General features: G+C 51.3%; 2 protein-coding genes across 6 annotated transcripts in view; one reads left to right on the forward strand and one right to left on the reverse strand.

Moving 5' to 3' along the window:
* FAM168A (family with sequence similarity 168 member A) overlaps positions 1-15,046 on the reverse strand; it is a 129,174-nt gene extending 114,128 nt beyond the window's left edge. The window contains exon 1 of one of the 2 annotated variants that reach the window (XM_053970243.1): positions 14,916-15,046. The gene's annotated coding sequence lies outside the window, so the exon portion shown is untranslated. The remainder of the gene's footprint in view (positions 1-14,915) is intronic. The other variant, XM_053970242.1, reaches the window with a different exon arrangement.
* Positions 15,047-15,285: 239 nt separating this feature from the next.
* Positions 15,286-23,372, forward strand: PLEKHB1 (pleckstrin homology domain containing B1). 4 transcript variants are annotated; one of them, XM_053971267.1, is made up of 8 exons: positions 15,286-15,375; positions 16,907-17,042; positions 18,505-18,564; positions 19,023-19,175; positions 20,026-20,128; positions 20,951-20,990; positions 21,942-22,047; positions 22,126-23,372. In XM_053971267.1, exons 3-8 carry the CDS (start codon positions 18,528-18,530, stop codon positions 22,260-22,262), a joined length of 576 nt encoding a protein of 191 aa, XP_053827242.1. In that variant the 5' UTR covers positions 15,286-15,375; positions 16,907-17,042; positions 18,505-18,527; the 3' UTR covers positions 22,263-23,372. The 4 variants fall into 4 exon arrangements, with proteins under 4 accessions (XP_053827242.1, XP_053827243.1, XP_053827240.1 ...); XM_053971268.1 differs by lacking the exon at positions 15,286-15,375 and having other exon boundaries at positions 18,502-18,564; XM_053971265.1 differs by lacking the exons at positions 15,286-15,375; positions 16,907-17,042 and adding an exon at positions 17,078-17,512 and having other exon boundaries at positions 18,502-18,564.
* Positions 23,373-23,611: the final 239 nt, after the last annotated feature.

Here is a 23,611-nt window from a genome sequence, read left to right on the forward strand (position 1 = left end):
AAAAATATTGTAAAAAAATTTCAAAGTACCTATCCAGACTACAGCAGCCTGTCCAAAATCTTCTACAGCAGATCCCTATGGGGAAAGGTTGATAAAGAGGACAGAGCTGTCAACCTGTACTTTCATAACCTCCCACCCTAGTTTTTCATCACAAGGTTCTTCCCTAAGCTCTGCATTTCTTACTTCAGCTGCTCATTTTCAGCTCTTGAAAGTTTTGGTACAAAGGAGCCACAGAGACAATTTTTGCTCTTTGATCAATCACGTCCCACTGTTCAGAAAACAGGCTCCAAACCATTAATCTTGCTTATGTTATCCAAAAGCTTGCTAGGATCTCATCTTTCCGATAATTTATTTAGCACTGAGTCCCTTGACAATACATCTGAGGTATTCTTAGATCACTTCAAACATCAGTCAGGCCAGGAGCTCTGATGGCGAGGCAGAACTGGCAGGGATGAGTCTGAGATGCAGACAAAGACTGATCAGTGCACGTGGCACTTCTCCTGGGAATGCCATGAACAGTGTCCCCCGGTGGAGTCTGGCCTCAGGGAGCACCAGGGATCACCTGCAGACATCCAGCTACCACACGACATCACCTGGAGCCAGAGCATTTCAACAGAGGCTTTGTCTTGCTGCTCAGAGCATTCTTGCTGCATTGTTTTACCCACTTGAAACTCCATTTTATCCTGTTCCCCAAGTTATTTTACCAGGATGCAGAGGTCAACACTTGGCATGGGATCAATGTGGGGAGAAAGGAAGTTTACAGATGGTTTGCATGCAGCAATTTATAGGGGTGGTGCACTGCATAAATCCCTCCCTTAACTGCTCCTGTGTGGAGACCCACCAGACAATCATCACATTCCCAACCAGCCCAGTTTCCACTGGTATTTTACACCTTTGAGAGATTCTCTCATATAATGAGGAAGCTGGGGAGAAAAGGAGGTTCAGGGAGGACCTTCTGACTCTGCACAACTTCCTGAGAGGAAAGTGGAGCCAGGTGGGGTTGGGCTCTGCTCCCAGAGAACAGGGACAGCCCAAGAGGAAACAGCCCCAGGTTTAGATTGGATGTTGTGAAAATTCCTTCCTGGAAAGGGCTGTCCAGCCCTGACACAGGTGCCCAGGGCAGTGGTGAGTGCCCATCCCTGAAAGGGTTTAAAGCCGCGTGGATGGGGCACTTGGGAATGTGGGTCAGTGGTGAGGAATGGTTGGACATGGTCTTGGAGGGCTTTTCCAACCTCAACAATTCTGTGATTCTATACATTTATTATATAAATAGAAATCTTTTTAACCTTCGCTCCCAGCAATCCAATTGCATTCCCATATTCACCACGTGCTCCACAACATTTTTGGGCTTGCCTCCAGCTCCAGTTCATTTGAGCTGTATCCCAAACCCATCCTTCCTCCACAGAAATGCTGAACTAGAACGAGGTGGTGATTTTAATGGGAAGTTTGGCCCATGAAATAAAAACTAATGTTTCAATCAGCTAACTCCATCACCCCCTCACACAACCCCTGTGCCACGGCCAGGGGTTAACGGTGCCTGGTGCCTTCCTGCAATCCTTTCTGCCTGGGAAGAAAATCCTGGTCACATCATTTAAAAGTCACCCACAGCCAACCTAATCCTTGACAAGAACATGCCCTGCACTGGTCTCTATACTTTTAAACAAAAAGTGATCAGTTTTAGAGACGGGAAGTGCTCTTTTCCTTGGTTCATTCATCCCAAAAGGCAGTTCACCTTTAAAGGGTTCTCCCTTTAAAACTTCCTTGGATGCATGGGAGAGCACTCAGTGCCTGGAATTTTCTCTGGGATGCTCCTGCAGCCAGACTCTCCCTCTGATAAGCCAACCAGACTTAGCTCTGTGCTTCTCTCTGTGTGTTTTTTCTAGTCCTCAGACTATTTCTGCATTTCTTCCGTTGCCCTACAACTTATCCAGGAGCTATTTCAGGATGTTGAAATGGAAATCATACTCAGGAAAGTCACAATCACCAAATACAGAAATGAAATCTGTTCTCTTCTAAATATTTTCTTGCTCATACACCTAAAAACTGAAAAAAAAATTAAATTTAAAACTGCCTTTTTTGCTACAGCATCGCTGCTGGTGTTTACACCCACCTGCTCTGTAATCCCTTTGAGCACCACTGCTCATAAAACAACTTTCTCAGAGCCCCTTTAGGCACTGGAAGGTGCTCTAAGATCTCCCTGGAGCCTTCTCCTCTCCAGTCTCCCAAAATCCTGTTGCATCCACTGCTGGGTCATTGAAACCCTTCTAAAACCCACCCATTTGACCACAAGAACCCATTTTTAATATGATTAATGTAATATTTATTTGCTAACATCCTGCCAGTTTTCTCCATCAGAATATCACTCGGTACTAAAAAGCCTCCCAGGTCACAATTTAAACAAGAGCTTCCCTGGATCCATCCCAGAGGTTTCCAGCAGGACCAGGATGAGTTCTCAGTGCTGCTGCTCTCCTTTGAGCCACTTAATTGAAAACAGTAATTTAAGCACAGTCAATTCGATTTAATTTCCTAGTGCTGACAAAAACTGGCAACCTATTTAGGCATTATTAAACTTAAAATAAGTTGAAATTAACTTGGCTGTAAGTAGAAAGCAGATCTGCTCTAACAGGACAGAGTTCAAGTCTTTAAGCACCCCTTTATTCATTAGGGTTTGGCTGTCTCTGGGTGTTCTTACATTTTTAAGAGATGTTTATTGTAGACAGGGCAGATTCCTGAGTGGGTAAATTGAAATCAATAACCTTTGGAAAATGCATTTCCACAACTTTCCTGATCTATGGACTTAAAGAGACACAAGTTTTGAGAAACGAAACAACCCAAAGAGAAAATCCACATAAGAACACAACGGTGTCTTTAACCTCTAATGATGGCTTCTCACCCATTCTCTAAAGACTGTATTCAGAAATAAAGCTCAGATAATCTGGGATGATGGACATGAAACAAAATCTTTTAATTTTCCGCTTTATTTTAGTATGTGAGAACAAAATTGTGAGAGTTTGCTAATAATGTGCGTTATGGACACAGTGCCAAGCAGGAATAAATGATTCCTGTGTAGAAGAATCCCTCTAAGATGAAACACTGAAGGAAAAGCAATTTTAATGGATCAGCTCGATTTTTCAAGGCATTTTGGGAAACAAAACTGGCTTTAAAAATAATGTACCTACACACATTTTTCTTCTGAAATTAGAGTGACACAGTTATCTTGAAAAAACTATTTTTAAAGGCTTCCAGCTCTCTAACTTCCCTGGGTTATCTGATAACACTCTGCCTTCGCTTCCCAGTGTTAATTGGGTCTGTTCCTGCACTCCTGTGTGTTGCCTACAAACACAAAAATGAACCAAATCAGGCAGAAACCACCGGGGTTAATTATAATCAGCACCAAAATCTCGAGTGCTATTTGTGGCAGCAGTGGATTTTTTATCTGCTCTCAGAGTATGAGCCACTCAGTAAAACAAACACAGAAGGGAACTCAGCAACTGTGTCCCTACGGATTCAGGTGCTTTTTGGAAAGGTTTAAAACACAGTCTCTGAATCCTCTGTGCAGAGTCTCTGTTTGCCCAATTTTTGGGTTTTTTTACTGTATCCAGCTACTTGAAACGAATGTGAAATGCCTAGGGGTTTTATAACCTCTCATGCTGCTGATCCTTCCTACTGTTACCGCTCTGGCAGGAAACACAACTCCCAGAAAACTGCTCCAATTAAAACAGATTTCCGCTCTCCGCACCAGGAATAGACTCTGGATACTCCCCAGTAACTCTAAAATGGATACTCCCATTAAATTATTTCAATATAAAAAGATTTGCAGACAGCACTGATATCCAACTAAGCATCTGCATGGGAACACAACTCAAGTAAATTTAATATTTGGGGTTTTCCCCCCCACTCCCTCTTTACTTAATGGCAATATCCCTAAAAGTACAACAGCTCCTGGTGTCTACCTTGAGGCAGGGAAAGAAACACTGCCCTGTTTTCTCCTCCCTCCACGTTCCATGTTCCTGGAACCCTGCCGGTATCTCCAGAGGGCAGGAGGAAACCAAAGGCCAAAAAATAAGAGATTGTTTTGCCCAGTGTTCTTCCCACTATATTTGGGTAAATACAAACACCCACAGAAAGCAAGAAATATGAAAAAAAATACAAAAAATAAAATCATAAACCGGTAAAAATCATAGGAAGGTCAGGTAAAACCTAACCTAAACTGAAGGCACAACTTCCTGCAGAAAGAAAACTCCATGATCCACAAGCCCCGTGGCTTATCCTGATAGCCAGAAAATCCTGATAACACCAAGAAAAACATATTCCAGAATCAACACCCTCCCTGCCCCAGGAGAGAACTCACTCTGCTGAGGTCCTTTCAGATTTCAAAACAAGATTGTCAACGAAGTAAAGCCCAGCTAATCCTGACCGCCAGCACAGTCCTGGGGAGAGAGGTCTCACACGGAGAGAAGATTCAAATCGAGATTTGCACGCATCAAAGGCAGCAGCCTGAAGTGCAAACCTGAGCGAGGGTGACACCAGAGCAGTCCCCACTGCCCTGATGTCACACGAGAGACATTCCCATGTGGCAGGGATCAATTGGCTCTGAGACCTGGCTAAATACAGGACACAATAAAGGAGCCCAACCACAACCTTCCCGTTCCTGCATGTGGCAGAGAAGGGGGGGGATTTGTCACTGCAGCATCCTCCAATGTTTCATTTATCTGTCTCTGGGAGTACAGACATTACCAACCCTTTTTGCCCCATTCCAAATGGGAAACTGAGGCACTGCTTATGCAGTTTGGGACCTGGAGGGAAATTTGGGGCATGGAAAGAAGGAGATGCCAGTCTTTTCATTTCCCTCCAGGTCCCAAACTGCATAAGTTCACCATTGGATCACAAGATCATCGCTCATCCCTAGCAAATTGTGAGCCACAACACAAAAGGTTGGAGACTTGGGCTCTCTGGCAGGGACATCTCCTGAATGAAGGAGTCCAGCATGAGGCTGAAAATTCATCCCCAAAAAATCTCCACTGAAGACAATTCTGTTCCGTGGAATTTGGTCAAAGCCCACAACACTGGCCACAAACAGAGGGGAAAAAAAAGCTTCCCAAGGGCTGAACACAAACATGGGACATCAGGCCTTGTGTTAGGAGAAGGGGAAAATACACACACAAAATACACAAACTGTAGGGAACAGGAGGGAACACACAAGTCAAGTGCCAGGAACGTCAGTGGAGAGCACCAGGAAAGCAGGAGAAAGTCAAGGACATCCAGGGAGACACCCACAGTGAAAGTCACACTAAACTCTACGTGTGTATTTGGTGCTGGCAGGAAAAAATGAGCTTGGATTACGGAGAAAAATGGTTTCCTGCTGCTTTCTCCAGCACAGCTCAGGAGAACCAGGCTCTGCAAACAGGCTTTGTGGATCAGCACGATGGCCTCCAAGAAATAGCTGGCTGCCGTGGATTTCCTCTTCCCACAGACGAGCACCAACACTGGCTGATCGCTGCTGCCACAAGAAGTTACTGCATCAGCTGGAGCCAAGCAGGTGAGGAAAGATCCCAGGATCCTGGAAAAGAGCTCCAAGGGAAAGTCTAAGTCAAGGTTTGGCAATCTTCACACGGTGCCATGCCAGGCTTTTCCTTCCCGCTGGCTGGAGGGTGCCAAGAGAAGCTGAGGAGGAGCTGGTAGGAGCTGCCTCCCAAAGCAGCAGGAATCTGCTTCCAAGCAGGACAGTGGCTTTTCCTGAGCCTGGAGCTCGGGGAGAGGCAGGAACTGCAGCTGCAAATTCCTCTTGCTAGCCAGTGCCTCCAAATGCCAATGCTGTTTGCTCCACACTGCATCCACAGGCTCCTTGCACGTGGATCCCTGAGCTAAAAGATGCAGCTGGTACCAGATGCAAGGGAAGGCCCCAAAAAAACCCTGGAACTGAACAAGGCTGCACGACTGATGAGAGAATGTTTGGGTTTGAGTGATGGAGCAACACTGGAGGGAAGGGAGAGATCAGGAATTGCAGAGCCAGCATCTTTCCAACTAATAAGACACCTTCCCAGATGAAACTGCTGATGCATCCAGGAAAGGCACAAGCTGAACACAGGAGAAGGACACTTAGAAGGGGACATGAGGCACAAAGTCAGACAAGAGCATTAAAAAAAAAAAAAAAAAGAAAAAAAATTCTGTTGCTATATATGGATGTAGGGAGTCTGGATAACAAGCAGGAACAAATGAAATCCTGGCCAGCAGGAAAGAAAAAAATGAGCATGTGACTGGACTTGAAAATTATTAGTTCTGTTGTGCTCAGACATGAAAAGAAGTGATGGCTGCAATGTATCCCTAGAAAAAAGGTTGGAAGGCTCACCTCTCTGACAGCTATCAACACTGCAGGAAAACTGAATTTCCAGAGCAGAAACTTGGTGTGTTTTAATGGGTGAAGCCAGGAGGAGGCTCTGGGAAGGACCAAGACAGGTAGGTGAGTCCATACTGGGAAAAAAAACCCATGCGGGGTTAGGGAGGAGACAGGAGGGATACAGAAACTCTCATGCAGCAAGTAATTACAAGAGATTAGCTTCCCAAAATCATAGGTGACAATTTGTAACACCAAGCAACTGATTTGGGCCTCATTACAAGCAGTAAAGCTGCAGAAATCACTGGACTGGAAGCCTTGACAGTGCAGAAAAAGAGCAGACTCGTATTTAAATATATCTCAGTTTAGTAATTCAATCAAGATTGCAAAATGTCATGATTTCAATAATTGATTTTAACCTGTATGACGTTTGTGCTTTTTAGTTATCATCTTAACGAAATATCAACATAATCACAGGCTCATAGAATCATCTGGGTTGGAAAAGACCTGTAAGATATTGAGTCCAACTGCAATGAAAATTGGCATCACTTGAATCTCCACAAATACAGTGCAGCAGAGGAAAAATTAAGGAATTTGCATATAGATGATCCACTCACTAAGTTTCACGGAGCTTTTGGGATCAAAAAGGAAAACAGCTCCAGAGTGAAGTTTGAAAAAGCTTCTGGGGCAAATCAGATTGAACTCCCCTCACAATCAGTGGGGAGACACCAGCAAGATGATTTAACAATTTACATAAAAGCAATTACAGGATAGAGCCAAAATGCAGCAACATGGATGAGTCAAGAGCAAACTGTGTCAAACCAGAAGAGCCTGGTGAAACACAATAAAGTGAGTGCAAGAGCAGTGCAGGTGGAGAAGTCCCAGCTGGGCTGATGGACAGGAGAAAACAACCCTGAGGGGATACTGGATCACAAGTAAAATGTCAACAATACAATGGAATTGCCAAAAAAAAAAAAAAAAAAAAAAAAAAAAGGGCAGTTCAGATTGTTTTAAGAGTGCCATGTGGAAACCAGCATTATTTTGTTTTATACAATGCTGGCAAGGCCAGGCAGAGAGAGAAGTAAACACACCAGAGTACAGAGGAAAGCTGAGGAAATAATAAGGAGGTTTGGATGCAAAATGATCCATAAGAACACATGAAAGGACCGTGCCAGCCCAGGAGAACAAACTGCAGGAGGATACCATGCTCCCATCAGTGACAGCAGAAACAAGGGATGGGTTACTCTGGACAGCAAAGCAAAGCATCTTCATTTCTCAGACATCACAAAATCCCAGGATGGCTTGGACTGGAAGGGACCTTAAAGATCATCGAATTCCACCCCCTGCCATGGGCAGGGACACCTCCCACTATCCCAGGTTGCTCCAAGCTCCATCCAACCTGGCCTGGGAAAAATTCCGGGATCCAGGGGCAGCCACAGCTTCTCTGGGCACCCTGTGCCAGGGCCTCTCCATTCTGGCAGCCAAGAATTGCTTCCTAAAAGATCTAAGATATGGGAAAAGCTTTTAACCAAATTGGTTAAGTGTTCACTGCCAGCTTCCTGAGCAGGCTGGCACCTCCGAGACTGGAAGACTTTAAGGAAAAATTAGAAATACATTTCTTAAGGATGCTCTAGGGACACTTCAGCTTGCCTCGAGGAGGTGAATGGACTGGAAAGTCTCCCAAGGTCTCTACCAGCTCTGCATTCCAGTATGGAATGATGCCCCAGAAGCCCAGGATGTTTAACCATGGAGTCCTCCAAGAGTCCTCCACTATTTCAGAGACCCCAAGGGCTCATTCACAGTATTTTTCAGAGCGCAGGAGAAAATTTGGAAGACAAACACTTCTAACAGAACTACACCAGGAGAGGGCAAAATGACTCAAGTAAACACCAACCTGTCTGCCAGACACGAGCTCTGGACAAAATAAGGGAAAACTGAATCAGACTGGACCTGGGCTTAAAAAGAACAGGGGTGAAACTAATGAGAGCCAAGTCAATGTTATGGGAAATAGGCCTTGTCAAGCAAAGCTGACTTCATCCCCCGAGGAGATCCATGGTGATAAAGGTAAGTGCTGCAGTGTAACAGGCAATCCTTTGAGGATGACATCCCAGTTAAAAAATGACCACTGGATGTGTCAACAAAGCAGCTGAGCAGATTCCGAGTTGGCCGAGGGACAGATGACTAAAAGCAGCCACCCGTGGAAAATCACCAGCAAAGTGAGCTGCAGTGGGGTTCTGCTGGGCTTCATCCAGAGCCCAGAACCTTTCCAGAGGTCCAGTGCAGACCTGGAATCTAGGGAACAAGATGGGAAAGCCAGAGCCCCTCAAAGAGAACCTGCCCAGTGCTTCCCAGGCAATGCCTTGAGTTCGACTGGGCCACAACCAAACACCACTCGGTTGTGGAATGAAGAGTTCCCTGCATAGGGAAAAGTTACTGAGTATCAAAGCACCTGCATTTAGACAATAATTGGCTTTTTAGCCAAATTTTAGAAACTGGTTGAAGTGACACCTTGCAGAGTTGCAGGGATGAGGCAGCCACCACCTCCCTGGGCAATCAGCTGTGCCAGTGTTGTACCACCCATACTGTAAAAACTCATTCCTCCTCTCCACGCCCAGTTCTGCCACGCTTGCTGCAGATGTCCCACCCTTCCTGGAATCCCCCAGGAACCCACCCTGTCCCTGGCACCTGCTCCAGCAGCAGCACAGCTTCCCTGGAAAGCAAAACCACGTGGGCAAGATGCTCCTGGGCTGTTCCGCTGCGTTTGCTTTTCCAAGGGCTCAAATTTTAAATATTTCTTATGCAAAGAAACATTTTCTTGAGCTCTCAAATCCATATTAAAAGACTCAGCTATCCAAGAAGGCTCAACAGCTGGGATTTGGATGCTACGGTAGAGAAAAAACCCGGCTCTCCAATTTATGGCACTGCATTTTAAGGCTTGAAAACTTCTGTTGTGAATGCAAGTCAAGTCAAGAGCAAACTGGAAAATATGTGAAATGCCATCATTTTGTAAAAGCCATTAAAAGTCTCATTAAGTGACACCATACATGGAAAACTGAAGAAAATTATTTGTACAATAAACTGCTACAGAACCAAATGTTTATACAGAGACCTATTCCAAAGTAATTGCATTTTAAATGCTCACAAGCTTCATACAAAATATTTTTCAGCAGGGAAAAGCCTCTAGAACCTGTCTGTCCATACAGACATGACAGTTACCCTGGGTAAAACGTCATCAGGAACTGCAATGAATGATCTTACTTTGATCAAATCAGCAGGAGAAGGTAGAATCATGGAATGGGTGAGAGTGGAAAACACCTCAAGGATCATGGAGTCCCCCAGCACTGCCAAGGCCACCACCAAGCCATGTCCCCAAGTGCCACATCCACGTGGCTTTTCAATCCCTCCCTGGATGGGGACTCCACCCCTGCCCTGGGCAGCCCATGGGACTGTGGGGACTCTTAGGACCTTGTTTAAAATAACCACAAAAATCCCCTTGTCCATTAAAAAAGCAAGTCATTACTGGCTATAAATCCAAGTATAAAGAACTGAATGGAAAATGGGGAAAAAGAAGACCGTGCTCAAAACTTCTCACCAGTCTTCAGGATGTATTTTCCAAACTCAGAATGGTAAAACCCACTCGTTATCAAATTTAGGGAGCTGCTATCTAATCTAACAGCAGAGAAAGCAGAAGCTCAAGCACTGGGCTTTAATTTGTGGCAGATAAAGAGCCTGATGCCATAAAAGAGGCAAATCTTTTTTATTAAGCTCTACAGCAAATTAGAAGGAAAAACCCTGCGGACCCTGAGATGTTATGGTCTATTTTAACTTTTGCTGCAGTCTGCAATCTTTATCCATTTTATCAAAGAATTAGACATGCCTAGCAGGCATGATGGCATCTATTCTTTTTTTTTTTTTTTTTTTTTTTTTGCCAGTTTAGTACTTTTCCTCTCATAAAATACTCTAAGCTTGTCTCCAATAATCCTCCCAAATCTCTAACCCTTGCTGAGACAAGGAAGGCAAAAACCATCAGCCTACAAATACACTTCAGCTTTAGCCTTCCTATTGAGGAAGTTATTGCACCAAGGCCACGACAAACCCCAGTTTTCTGCTCTGACTTTTCATTTTTCCACTCTCCAGTTTTCCACGTGACCCTTTCAGCCAAGGAGAGGAAGGGGAGACAGGGTGAAGCACAAGCAAATACAAACCAGAGGAGGGGGAATGTTTTTGGGTTGGTTTTTTTTTTTTTTCCCCCAGCTTTTATAAATCCTATGACGATAATCTCCTAAATGGTTTGCTGGGGAGCGTCAGCAGGCCCACATTTTTCCCTCCCAGAAAGCACAGTCACTTGAAATTCCTGTGCAGTGCTCAGGGTTTTCTGCACATCCATAGTAAACAAAACCCAGAGGAGCTCTGGAAGAATTATCCAAGTCCCACTCACACTCTAAAAAATCTGTGAGTCTCCGTCATCATCAACAGAAGCTCCTTCCCTACGTGGTTCTTAAAAAAATAAAGAGCTCCCACAAATTTCAGATCTGCAAATGCTGGATATGCCTTAAAAGCTGGATCTTTGCTGCCTGGGATCTTAATTACAAGTCTGGGATTCCTGCTTCAGATGCCCATGGCACACCTGTTCTCAGCAAAAGAAAATCCTAGAAATCCCAACTGTTGCTTCCCATTCAAGCTAAAAAACAAACATAAAATCCCCCCTCAAGACGACCCACCTAACAAAGCACTGTTAAAGCAGAGCATAACATGAAATATAGATCATAGGCATGTTTTTACATTGATTTTACATTGATTTTACTCTCTCTCTGCCCAGGTGGGCAAGCAGGAAGTGCAATCACATCCTTACTTCCTCCAAAAATCAGGTTTACACAAATTTTACTGGGGAAAAGATGCTTCCCTGCGAGGGTGGGCAGGCCCTGGCACAGGGTGCCCAGAGCAGCTGTGGCTGCCCCTGGATCCCTGGAAATGTCCCAGGCCAGGCTGGACAGGGTTTGGAGCAACCTGGGACAGTGGAAGAGTCCCTGCCCATGGCAGGGGTAGCACTGGATGGACTTTAAGGTCCCTTCCCACCCAAATCCTTCTGGGATTCTATGAATTTGCATAAATAAACACAGCCCTGCCACTGACATTCTTCCCTGGTATTTAGGGATATCAATGTTTTTGACACTTTTGAACAAAGTGATTCAGTTGAGTGGAAGGAACAAGAAGGTGGCACAATTTAAACAGCTCTGGAGGTCTGTCCAACTGGTATTTAAGTCACATGGACATAATTCCTAAAAATTTATTCCCACTTTTAAACAGTGACAGATTAAGAATCAATATTTTTTTTGTTCAGAGACTTAAAAGACCGTCAAGAGGTAAAAAAGCAGACCAGTGGATTTAATTTCTTGTCACTGAAACAGAAATCTCCATCTGCTCACTGAAGGGATGCACGGCACGAGAATCCAGTAGCATCCAGAGGGACCAAGGGATTGGAATTTGGAATCAGCAAAAAGAAAACAGTACAGAGCGTGCCAGGAGCCGTCTCCTGGTCAGTCATTTCAGACCGAATATTCCTACGGACTGAACGTGAGAAGTGATGGATTTCAGGCAGCAAAACTGAGCCCAGCTGATGAGGAAGACCAGGGCACAGGCAGGAGGGAGCTAAGTGGGACAGGAACAGGGAGAGGAGTGCCCCGGCACACGGAGAGGCTTCGGGAATGGCAGAGGAAACAGAAAGTACACGGAGCACTTGTGCTGCGGAAAGGGAAACCGGGGGCCTCTGCAGATCCCAGCAGCCCCAAAGGCAGGGCTGCAACACAAATGAAGCTCAAACCTGTGCTGAAGGGACGAGAGGGCTCGCAGGGGAAGATATCAGAGCTGTGCTTCCCTCCTGACAGCCCCGACGCTTTGCAGAGAGCTGGGAACGCGCTCAGGGAGCACGCAGGGTGCTGAGGCCCCGAGGAGCGAGGTCTGAAGTGCCGAGCACACCTGGATCCGGAGCCAGAGGGAATTCTGCTCACAGCTCTGCCGGCAGGTGACATCCCAGCGGCGAACGCCCCACTTCCCTGCGAGGGACAGCGGCGCCAAGCCCACGCCTTGGAGAACTTCCCAAAGGCAGGCACTGCCCTGGATCCCACACACACCTCCCGGGCTGAGCTCTGCCAGGCACAGCACACAATTCAATTTAGCCCCAATTCAATTATCATTTTAATTATGCCTCCAGTGCAGCCACTGAAGGCCTTTCACTGAAGCGCTGCTCCAGAGCGTTCTCACTCTCCTCAGAAATGTTTGCAGCACCTCTCTGCCCTGTTCTTCCCCGTTATCCCTGTGGTGGGCTACGGATCGTGGGGACCAGGGAAAGCTCGCTTGATTTAAGAGACTTTAAACCCCCCCGGGTTGTTCACCCACTGCAATGCGGGCTCACGGTGGGGTTTGACAGGTGAGTATCAACGGAGAGCAGAAAGCACCTCCACAGATGTTCTCCCTAAATGACTGTATCCCGGTTATTCCACGTAATTTTTTCTGCAATTTAGGTTTCTCTGAACATTTCCTGAACAAACTCCAAACACATTCTGCTTCCAGTCCCTTTGTTCCAGAGGATATAGATCTACCTGTCCAAAAAAAAGTGTGTCTTTGCTGACAGCCAGGAATTTTAATCAGCTGAGGAATACACCCCAAACCCCCCAGATCTGGGCAATAACATCTGGAACACTTACCCCACGTTCCCTAAAAAAAGGCACAGGATTTGGGAGAGAAAGATTCCTTCCAAAAAACGTCAACATTTGCTTTGGTAAATAAAAAGTTGGGATGCATAACAGGGTGAGTTGGTATTTGCAACTTACAGAACAGAAGTTAATCAGATTTAACATAAATTTAATGCAAAATACACAATGCTGGCTGATATCAGTCCTTTTAATAACTATGTGTGTATAACAAGAATAAACACACAGATCGTAGTTGTTGTTTGGGGTTTTGTTTCAAATAGACTCAACCATAAGGGTCAAGAGAATCCCCGAAACAGTTAAAATTCAGAACAGAAAGAACTGAAAAAAAAAAAAAAAAGAAAATAAGCATTTGGCCTCTTCATACTAATTTCCTTTTTCTTTACATTGCTCAACATCGCTTCTCAATTTGAGTTCTAATCAACAACCACTTCACAGCTCACATTTTATGAAATAATGCAGTTGATGCAATCAAGTCCAGCAAAATGTTTCCCTAAAGATGTTAACATCATTCACATTCCTTTAAAAAAACACACACACACAAAAAAAAAAGGCTCTGACTTCCTCCATCACTATTTAACAGCAAAAATAAACACACCACTGCATCTTAAATCATATTCGGATTAAAACAGAAATAGAATCTTTCTGGGGTTTCTTTCTGCTTAGCACAACATGCCTTTGTCCAGGAGAGAGGGGAAAAAAATACCCTCAACCTGCTCATTTTTGTGCACTTGACAATAACGAGCACCAAATAAATAAAATTCAGCCTATGGAGATACAAACCATAACCCAAAAGCTCATCACCATGTGCAGTGGGGGGCAAAAATGCCCCCCAGACCCAAGCCGGTACAAAACCTCTGCCTGCTAATGAATATTTATTTCATTTCCATACTTCCAGGCTCCCCTGCTTTCTATAAAGGACTGAAACCAAGCTCCTTTTTGGCATTATTCACCCACGATATAGCGAGGGACTTCGCTGCCCTGAACACCACAATGCCAACAACAGAGCATGCGAGAAAATCATTAGTAAAAAGACATTTAAAAAAAATTTAAAAATTAAAAAAAAAAAGGGGGGGGGGGGGGGGAAGAAATCAACATTTTTATTAAAAGAAAAAAAAAACAAACAAACACCGGAACACGCATTTTATCCAGGCAGAAAAATCCCAACGCCGCCTCGCATTTCCCAACCTGGACGTCCCCGCTTTCATTCCTGCGGATGCTGCGCGCCGACATCCCCCCGCTCCGCGAACCTTTAACCATTTTATCCCCGCTTCAAAAGCCTCTGGCCCCCCGAAAAGAGGGGCGGGGGGGCTGCGGGACAGGGCTGGCGGCTCAGCCCGGCCCCGGCCGTCGCCCCGGAGTTGCCCGCGGCTCCGCTCCATGTGCCCGGCGCCTCCGCTGCCGGCCCCACGTGCCCCTCGGGAGATTTTGGGGGGCTCGCCCAGCCCTGGGGGATGCACCCCCAGCCCGGGCATCCCGTGCCCTGCTCCCACGGACGGGGCTGAGCCTGGGGCGGGGGAACAGGCTTGCCCCTGCCAAGGGGGCACGGCGGGTTTTGGGGGGCAACAGGCTGGGGGGTGGGTGGGGGGGACAGCAGGCTGCGCTGAGGGGGGATGCGCTGCGTGAGGGGACACCCGGCAGAGCCCGCGGGGAGAGCAGGCTCCGCGGGGACACAGCGGGCTCCGTGCGCCCCGGGGGGACACAGCGGGCTCTGCCGGGCTCCCTCCGCCCGGGGCTGGGGGGATGCTCCCTCACCGCCCCCTCCCTGTGCGCTCCGGGGCAGCCGCCGGCCGCCCCCCTCCATCACCGCCGTGCCCCTTTCCCGCCGCTGTCAGCCGGGGGTGTCCCCCGTTCCCTTCCCCTCCCCTCACCTGCGGCTGCTCGGGCGGCGGCGGCCCCTGTGCCGGTGCAGCAGCTCTCCCTTTCCCTCTCCTCCTCCTCCTCCTCTTCCCGCTGCTCCCGCAGCCGCCAGCCGGGAATGGGGGGGGGGGGGGGTAGGGGGGGGGCAGTACCACCAGCGGGACCGTTACAGCCGCCGCCGCTGCGGGGACTACAGCTCCCGGCATGCTCCGCGCCCCGCCGCCGCGGCTCACCGCTGGCCGCCCCGCGCGAGGGATCATGGGTAGCGTAGTCCGCGCTGCAGGAGGGGGAAGGACATAAGGCGACAGGGCCCGGACGGGCGCGGGGCGTGCCGGGAGGTGTAGTACGGCAGGGGTAGAGCCGCCGGGCATGGCGGGAGTTGTAGTTCGGCGAGGCATGACGGGAGCTGTAGTCCGTGAAGGCTGCTGGGAGGCAGCAGGCCGCTGCGGGAATCCCACCGGGATGTGCCAGGTGGGGCTCCGGGGCGATCCGCGATCTGATCCCGGCTCCGGGAGACCCTTCCCGGGTCGCCTGGCCGGCGCGGGGCCGCGAACCGCGAGGGGAGCGGGGAGCCGCGGGGCCCGGCCTTGCGTGCCGCCCCCACAGAGCTCTGCCCCTGCTGCCGAGGGCCCCTCACCCTGCTGAGGGCAGGGAAGGAGTAACTTGGGACGAGATGGAGCATCCCGCGGGTCTCCTCCAGGGAGTGCCCCCCGCCAGACCCCTCACAACGGCGGTTCCGTGTGTTTTGCTGCTGTTTTGGGTGGCGATCGGCGCTGCGGTGCCTGAGCCGGGGATGTGGAATGGGGGAGTGGGGACGGGGGTGCCAAGGCTCCGTTCCTTCCCCTGCCCTGCGCTGGGATGGCTCTGGAGGGATGCCAGAGGTGCCAGAGGGAACATCCCTCCTGCGGCATTCCAGCGGCAGCGGTGGGACACGCTCGGCTGCAGGAAAAGGAGCCTCCCGAGGGATTTAAGCAGGTGCCCACCTGTCCCGAGAGTGGGGATGACAGGAGCAGCAGGATCTGTCCCCAGGCTCAGCTCTGAACCCTCCAGAGCTCCCTGGAATCTGCGGAGACCCCCTGTGGAAAACGGGGATTTCCTGAGACGTGGCAAGAGTTTCGGAAATTCCCAAAAGGCAAGGCTGCGGCTGGGACCGGGGAGATCCTCACCGGGCTGGGGGAAAGACGAACCAGAGGCATCGAAGTTCATGGATTTTATTAAACAACGCCCAGCTGCTGCGGAAAGCTGCGGGGAGGAATGCAGGACCTGGCTCTTCTCTTCCCACAGGGCATCCTCTCCTTTCGCTGGCTGGAAATCATCTCCTGGCTCCTTGGGTCACCATTTCCACCCAGCATGCCCCACATTTATCCTATTTAACATTAAAAAAACCTCACCCTAGCTGACCAAAAAAAAAAAAAAAAATAGACCAAGCCCCCCAAATCCCACACCGGCACCATTTCCTTCCCAAGAGGAAAAGCACAATGGAAAAGTTTTGACAATAATTAATTCCAATTAATGTCTGTATGGAGAGGCAGCCCAATCCAGTGGATAACGCAGGATAAATCCAAATTTCAGCCCAAACCCCTTCCTAAGGGAACTTTTTTTCCGGACTCATGGCAGGACAAAGTCTCTGGCCCAGCCAGATTTCCAAATAATTTCCCAAATGATTTTGGGAATATTCAGCAGCACCGGGATGTTTTGCAGGCCCATAACCAGCACGGGGAGGATGCACAAGGCTGTGAGTGTGGCCTGGCTGAGGGGGTGATTCCTTTTTAACTCCTTTGGGATCATCCAGCAGGCTGCTGGATTAACTTAATTCCTTCTAAAAAAAGGAATTAAAGCCAGCGCTCGAGGGAGGGAGAGGAGGGGAAAGGGCTTTGCATTGAAAAATGTGCTGGAATAAATTTTTTTAATATATATTAAAACGTTGCCATGTGTTCAATAAACATCTTTTATTAAGAGGCCAGCCTCAGCTGTCACCTGACTTTTGCCTTGACTTCCCCAGATAATCCAACCTGCTGTCCCAGAGCCCAGGACCGTTCTGATTCCACCAGAAGCCAGGACAAGCCTTGATTTTGACCCAGAGGATTGCTCACTCCACTTGGAAATTTATTTCAGATGAGCACTTGGGTGCTCAAAACGTGGGTTTTTCCTGGTTTATGATATTTGGCACCAAACACCTCCTCAGACCCATTCCCAGCACCGGAGGAAAATCCCGCATGCCCCAGGATTTTCCCGTGCCCAGCTCGGTGCGGGGCAGCAGCTCCACCCCTAGACCCCCAAATTCGGGGGTCCTGCTGGGGCTGAGCCCCCTCCAAGGGGCACCCGCACTGCTGGATGCGCTCCGTACCGGGAGGAAAAGGGGGGGATTTGAGGAGAGAGCGCGGATGGGAGCTGCTGGATGAAGCACGGACATCCCCGCCGCGCAGCGGCTTTTTTTTTTTGGGGGCTAAACCTCTGGAAAGCGGGGGATTTTCCCGGCGGGCAGCACTGGGGGGATGCCGGTGCCGGACTACAGCTCCCGGCGAGCCGCGCGGGCGGGCAGAGCCGGGCGGCGGGAGCGGAGCGCAGCGCATCCCGCAGCGGGCACGGGCACCGCCGCCTCCGCCCGGTGAGGGATGCGCGGGGCGGCTTCGGGGGGCCGGGGGCACCGGGCACAGCGGGGAGAGGGGGGGACGGGGCACGGAGAGTGCCCGGGGTGGGGCCGGTACCCCCCTGAGGGGGGCAGGAACGGCGCCACAAAATGTGGCTACGGAGCGGGGAAGGTGTCAGGGATGTGGGATGAGGGCGCCAGATGTGGGTACCGAGGGACTGTGAGCAGAGCGGGATGAGGGTGGCACAGGGATGGGGGTGCCCGGGGATGGGGGTTATCCATGGGCTGGGATTTCCCGGGGATGTGGGCAGTGCAGGCTGAGGGTGCCAGGGGATGGGGGTATCCGTGGGCTGGGATTTCCCGGGGATGTGGCAGTACGGGTGATGGTACCGGGGCTGCAAACTCCATGGGGACCTGGATACTCAGGGGTCCCAGCACTCAGAGGTGCTGGGGGGGTGTCTGTGCCTTGCCGTGCCCCCAGAGCTGGTGGGAGATCCTGGAGGCCATCCCAGGGTGCCGAGTTCCCATCACTGGGAGCTGGGATTCCCAGCGGATACGGGGGCCGTGGCCAGGGAACTGCTCCTGCCTGTCCCTGGGGTGTTGGCTCTGCTCGGGGACCTGGGGAGCGATGACTTCATGGCCTTATTAAGGACTAATTTCCATCCAGGCAGGGAAAATAAACAAGTGTAGGTGTCGCTTAGCATGGAAAGTTACCGGGGCTGTGGGGAGGCACTGCCTGTTTTCATACGCGGCCCGGATTTCTCCACTTACCTCCACGGGCCGATAATCCCTAAATCCCAATGAGATTAAAGGCAGAAGGAAAGGTGGCCGGAGCGCCTCCTTCGCGACGTTTCCCAGATGACGGAACCCTGATTAACCCGGGCACTGAGCTCATCCCCCAAAAACACCGGGAGCAGCACGGGTGAATCCCCATCCCCGGAGCCATGGGCAGAGCCGGGGGCGAGGCAGGAGCTGCCGTTTGAACCCCGTTGTTGTTCCCATCCCAGCAGATCCGGCGAAGCCTGCGGCAGCCATGGCGCTGGTGAAGAGCGGTTGGCTTTGGCGGCAGAGTAAGTGCCACTCTTGAACTTTCCAGCTTGGGAGCCCCCCCAGAAAAACCCGGAGAGGTTTGCTGGGAGGAGGTGGGGTGTGGGGGACACAGGGAGCCCCGACCCGGGCGGGTAATCCACGGCAGCAGGGGGATTGTGGCTCAGCCGCTCGCGGATTTACGTCAGCGGAGAGAGGGGCTGCCTGCCATGAAAACACACGCGGCTCCGTGTCCGGGGCTGGATCCGCTCCCGTGCGCTCGGCAGGGCAGCACCCAGCGGCCTGATGGCTTTTTTGGCAGCCTTTTCCCACTTAAAGCCACCTGCTCACGCTGCCCCGGACGCTGGTGCCAGGCACAGGTGCCCTGTGGGACGCAGCGGCTTCACGGGAGGGATCCAGGTTTGGGGGATGAGATTGTGAGAGCGCCGGCCGCGTCCCGCCGGGCTCGCTGGGCTCCTTCACCTGCTCCCCGTCCCACCAGGCTCCATCCTGCGCCGCTGGAAGAGGAACTGGTTCGTCCTCTACCTGGATGGCAGCCTGGTTTACTACCACGACGAGACGCAGCGGGACATGGACGGCCGGATCCACATCAAGTACAGCTGCCGGGACGTGCGGATCGGCCGCGAGTGCAAAGGTGAGCCGAGCCCCTGCTCCCGAGCCCTGCATTCCCAACCCCATCCCTCGTGTGGCCGCACCCCTCTTAAACCTGTGCGCACCCAGCAGAGCCCCAAAACAGCCCATGAATAACCCCCAGGCTGCCTCGTTCACCCCTCCTCGCTCCCAGCCAGGAGGATCGTCTCCTGGATGGTCTCTGCCACTGCTTTTCCTGGGGGAAGGAGGGAAGGAAGCAAGGAAGGAAGGAAGGAAGGAGGAACTCTCCTCCTGGTTTGTGCTTGTAGCAAACAGGATCCCACGGCCCTGACTCATCGCTCACGTCTCGCACAAACAAGGGGAACAAAGCAGCAGCTTGGCGGGGCCCCGCAGCCCACGGCCGCCGCACAAAGCGCCTTTCTCGGGCTGGGAGCGGCCGTGGGAGCACAATCCCACAGCTTTGTGCTCACCACGGGGTCCTGCCAAGCTTCAGAACGGGGGAAGACGCACGAGCCTCAGGGATTTAAGGTTTTGCTCTTGCTGGAGCTCACGATCCCACTCCAGCAATGAGCATCTCCTGCTCCTACAAAATTTGGGTGCGCTCTGGCAAGTTCAGAGCACAGGCAGCTTGGCCTCATGGCCTTGAGCAGATTTTTGGCAATTTGCTACCCTTCCATGTTCTTTCTGCCATGGGGGTGGAGGTTTCTGCCCATCAGCTCGTTCCTCGTGTCGGCTTTTAACCTGTGAGAGCCTGACCGCATCCTCCACGTGGAGACGGAGCCAAAACTAAACCCACCAGCTCTTGTGCCAGGAGGAATTTGGAGCCTGGGGAGGGTCTGTGGGACATCTCCTATGGCTGAGGCTGGATCCCACCCCATCCCTTCCCTTCCCAGACGTGCAGCCGCCCGAGGGGAGGAGCCGGGACTGCCTGCTGACCGTGGTGCTGCGGGACGGCTCCAAGACCACGCTGTGTGCCGAGAGCGAGGACGACGCCGTGTAAGCGACTTTTCCATCCCAGTTATCCCAGCCTGGAAAGGGCCTGGCCCGCAGGAGAGCCCTGGCCCGCTCCCACCACATCCCACCCTTGGCTAAACCAGCCCCCAGCCCCTGTTCTCAAACACACTTGCAGGGCCAAAGGTGCAGGAGGGAGATTTGGGGCTCTCACTGAATAATCCAGAGCCAAAAGCAGCTGGTTTTAAGCAGTCGGTGTCCTGATGGGGGAGGCTCCTCATGGATAAGAAATCCCCCCTTGGCCTGACTGAGGAGAAGGGTTTTCAGCACTATTTGGAAATAAAAAGTCTGAATGTGAAGCTCTCACTGGCTCGAGGCAAACTGCCCTTTTTAGCACTGTTCCACTTCTGTTTATTCCTAAAAGAAATTAGAAATTAAATTTTAAAAATAATTTATTTTTATACAAATTGATTTTTTTAAAAAATAAAAATTTTTAAAATTAGCAGTGGCAAACGTTCAGCTGAACTTGGATGGAGGGAAACATGCTGTGGCCAAGCAGAACTTCATCAACTGAGCTTGACCTCAGCTGAGTGCAAATTCATCCATTACGTGCTCTTCCCCCCAAATTTAGGTGTCCTTTTCCTGCCTGCCCTTGTTTTAGCCAGGGCCATTCCCAGGGACTGCCTTGTGCCCATCCCTCTGGTGTCAGGTACCTCCCAGCACATTCCCAATCCCAAGTGTTAGCCCAGCACTCATTTAATAGGGAATTAAAGAACAGTGCCACATCCAGGTCCCCACGGGGAGGAAGGGGACAATTCCCACCCCTCCAGCACCCACCAAAAACGAGTGCCTCTGTTTTGTTTGCAGTGCTTGGAAGATGGCCGTGCTGGAGGCTAAATCCACCCCGGTGAGGCTTTGTCCCCCTGAGCAGGGACACCGTCCCGGCACGGGATTTGGGATTTGGGATTTGGGCAGGGAGAGGTTACCCCAACCCTGAGCTTGGCGGGGGCTCCCCAACACCCACAGAGCAGCCTCGGGGCACAGGGAGTAAGGTCCCTGGAGCCACGGGGAAGAAGGTGGGGAGGGGTTGGATGCCACCACTGATGGCAGGTGACAGAGCCACGGGGAACCTGTGCACTGGTGGAGGGTGACAGGGACACAGGGGACGCAGGTAAGGAGACAAGAACACTGTTAAGGTGACAGGGACACCATTAAGGGGGCAGGGTTGACGTGGTGGGACACAGTTAAGGTGACAAGGACGCACAGTTAATGTGACAGGGACAGGTAGGGGCAATAGGAGCAGAGTTGAGGTGACAGGGACACTGTTAAGGGGGATGGAGGCAGAGTTGAGGTGACAAGAACACAGCTAAGGTGACAGGGACATGGGTAAGGTGACAGGGACGATGTTAAGGTTATAGTGAGACAGTTAAGGGGAATGGGGACACGGTTAAGGTGACAGGGGCACAGTTAAGGTGACAGGGACAGGTGAAGGGAATGGGAGCAGAGTTAAGGTGGCAGGGACACTGTTAAGGTGGCAGGGACACTGTTGAAGCGGCAGGGACACTGCTAAGGTGGCAGGGACACTGTTAAGGTGGCAGGGACAGGTGAAGGGAATGGGAGCAGAGTTAAGGTGGCAGGGACACTGTTAAGGTGGCAGGGACACTGTTGAAGTGGCAGGGACACTGCTAAGGTGGCAAGGACACTGTTAAAGTGACAAGGAAGGGGCAGAGTCAGGGTGGCCTGAGCACAGGCTGTCCCCAGCCCTTGGGACTGCTCAGATTCCCCACCCAAGGGACCCAGGGCCCTGTGCCCCGCCGGGGCAGCCTGACCCCAAAGTCCCCCACGCCCGCTGCTGCAGGTGCACGTGTACGACCCCTACGACGACGACTACTACCAGACGGTGCCCCTGGACTCCCACCAGGCCGCCTACATCAGCTCCGGCCACTACGGCCACCAGTACGGAGGTGGGTGGCCCGGTGGCCCCGGGGGGGGGGTGGCCAAGGCCATTCCCCCCCCCCACTCACACCCGTTTTCCCTGGCAGCTCCCGGCGTGACCCACGTCATCGTGCGCGAGGATCCCTACCGCGTCTCCGGGGACCAGATGGCCCTGGGGCTGCTGGCCGGGGCCGCCACCGGCGCCGCCCTGGGCTCCTTCATGTGGATGCCCTGCTGGTTTTAGTGGCCACCAGGCTGGGCCACGGCTCCCCTTTGCTCCCCAGCCCTGCCTTGGAACCTGCCCTGAGCCCCCCTCAGCCTCCCCACAACACCCCGGGGACAGACTCCCGCACAGGCCCCGTTCCCAGCCCCAGCTTCGGCATTAAATAACCCCCAAGTGCTTCAGAGCCCCCCAAAACCCACTCCAGAACCCCACAGCACCCGATTCCCATCGGCAAAGGGCCCGGGAGCTGCCGGGGCTGTCGGCAGAGCTTCCCCATCCCCAATCTCCACAGGGAGCTGGCTGCAGAAATTCCGGGTTTGGGAGCAAGGGGGACTTATTTAATTTGGGGGGAAGTGGCTGGATGTTATTTGGCTGGGTGAACCCCACAATGCAGAGGCTTTTAAAGTGTTTTTTTGGGGGAGAGGCTCCAGCACCAGAGGGCACCACAGGGATGCTCAAGAGGTGGGTAAAAGATTGAGGAGGATAAAAACCTTTGCAGGATTTCCACCCCTTTCCAACTTGCACCGGTCCCCTGGGCCTGGCCAAGGTGGAGAAATGGTGCAAAACCTTCAGGAACTGGAGTTAAACCCCTGGGAATCAGGCTGAGAAGAGCCCAGGGAATATCCCCACCTCTCCAGCCGAGTGGGAGGGACACCCAGCATCCTCAGTTTCACCCTGGTTTTTGGGAGGGGGAGAAGGGCAGCTCTCCATGAGGACCAGGGAGCCTTTCTGGCAGCCAAGCCGGGATCTTCACAGCAGGGATTTGGGATTGAGGGGGGACACACGGTCAGGCCAGGGGACAAGCAGCAGCTCAGGGTTTTGATAGGACGATGGAAGAGGTGATGAACAGCTGCCAGGAACCCTGGAACCACGACTGACATTGAATTTAGGAATTACAAACCCCACAGCTGGATAGAAAACCACCAGTGACACCAGCACCCCAGCCTGCTCCTGCCTTTAGAGCCCCGGGTCAGTTCATCAGTGCCCATCAGGGGATTGGGATATCCCAACACACCATCCTCATCCTCTCCTGCACTCCCTGCCTCCCTCCTGCTGCGCACCTGCTCCCGGAAAGGGGAAAAAAAAATACAAAAAACCTCTTTGAAGTCTAATAAAGGCAGTGAAAAACCAGCCTGTGGCCTGTGGGTGAGTGAGGACGAGGAGGGAACGCTGAGCCTCGGGCACCTCTGGGGGTAGGAAGGATTGTGTCCCCCTGGAGAGCTGCCCAGGGGTGTCACCAGCTCCCCTTGGCCTCCCTGCCTTTCCAGCCAGGAGCTCCAGCCCCTGGGTGTGGCACAGTGGGACACAGAAGGGACAAAGCTGCCCCAAAGATCCTGCTCCTCTGCAAGAGAACCACCATTTGTGCGGGC

Source organism: Vidua macroura, chromosome 2 (genome assembly GCF_024509145.1).
Source record: "Vidua macroura isolate BioBank_ID:100142 chromosome 2, ASM2450914v1, whole genome shotgun sequence".
Classification (NCBI taxonomy): Eukaryota; Metazoa; Chordata; class Aves; order Passeriformes; family Viduidae; genus Vidua; species Vidua macroura.

Coding starts and splice junctions, on each gene's coding strand:
- PLEKHB1 (XM_053971265.1), top strand. CDS start 17,239: ATGCGCTCCGTACCGGGAGGAAAAGGGGGGGATTTGAGGAGAGAGCGC. Junction 18,565..19,022: donor CGGTTGGCTTTGGCGGCAGA/GTAAGTGCCACT, acceptor CCGTCCCACCAG/GCTCCATCCTGCGCCGCTGG. Junction 20,129..20,950: donor GAGAGCGAGGACGACGCCGT/GTAAGCGACTTT, acceptor TTTTGTTTGCAG/TGCTTGGAAGATGGCCGTGC.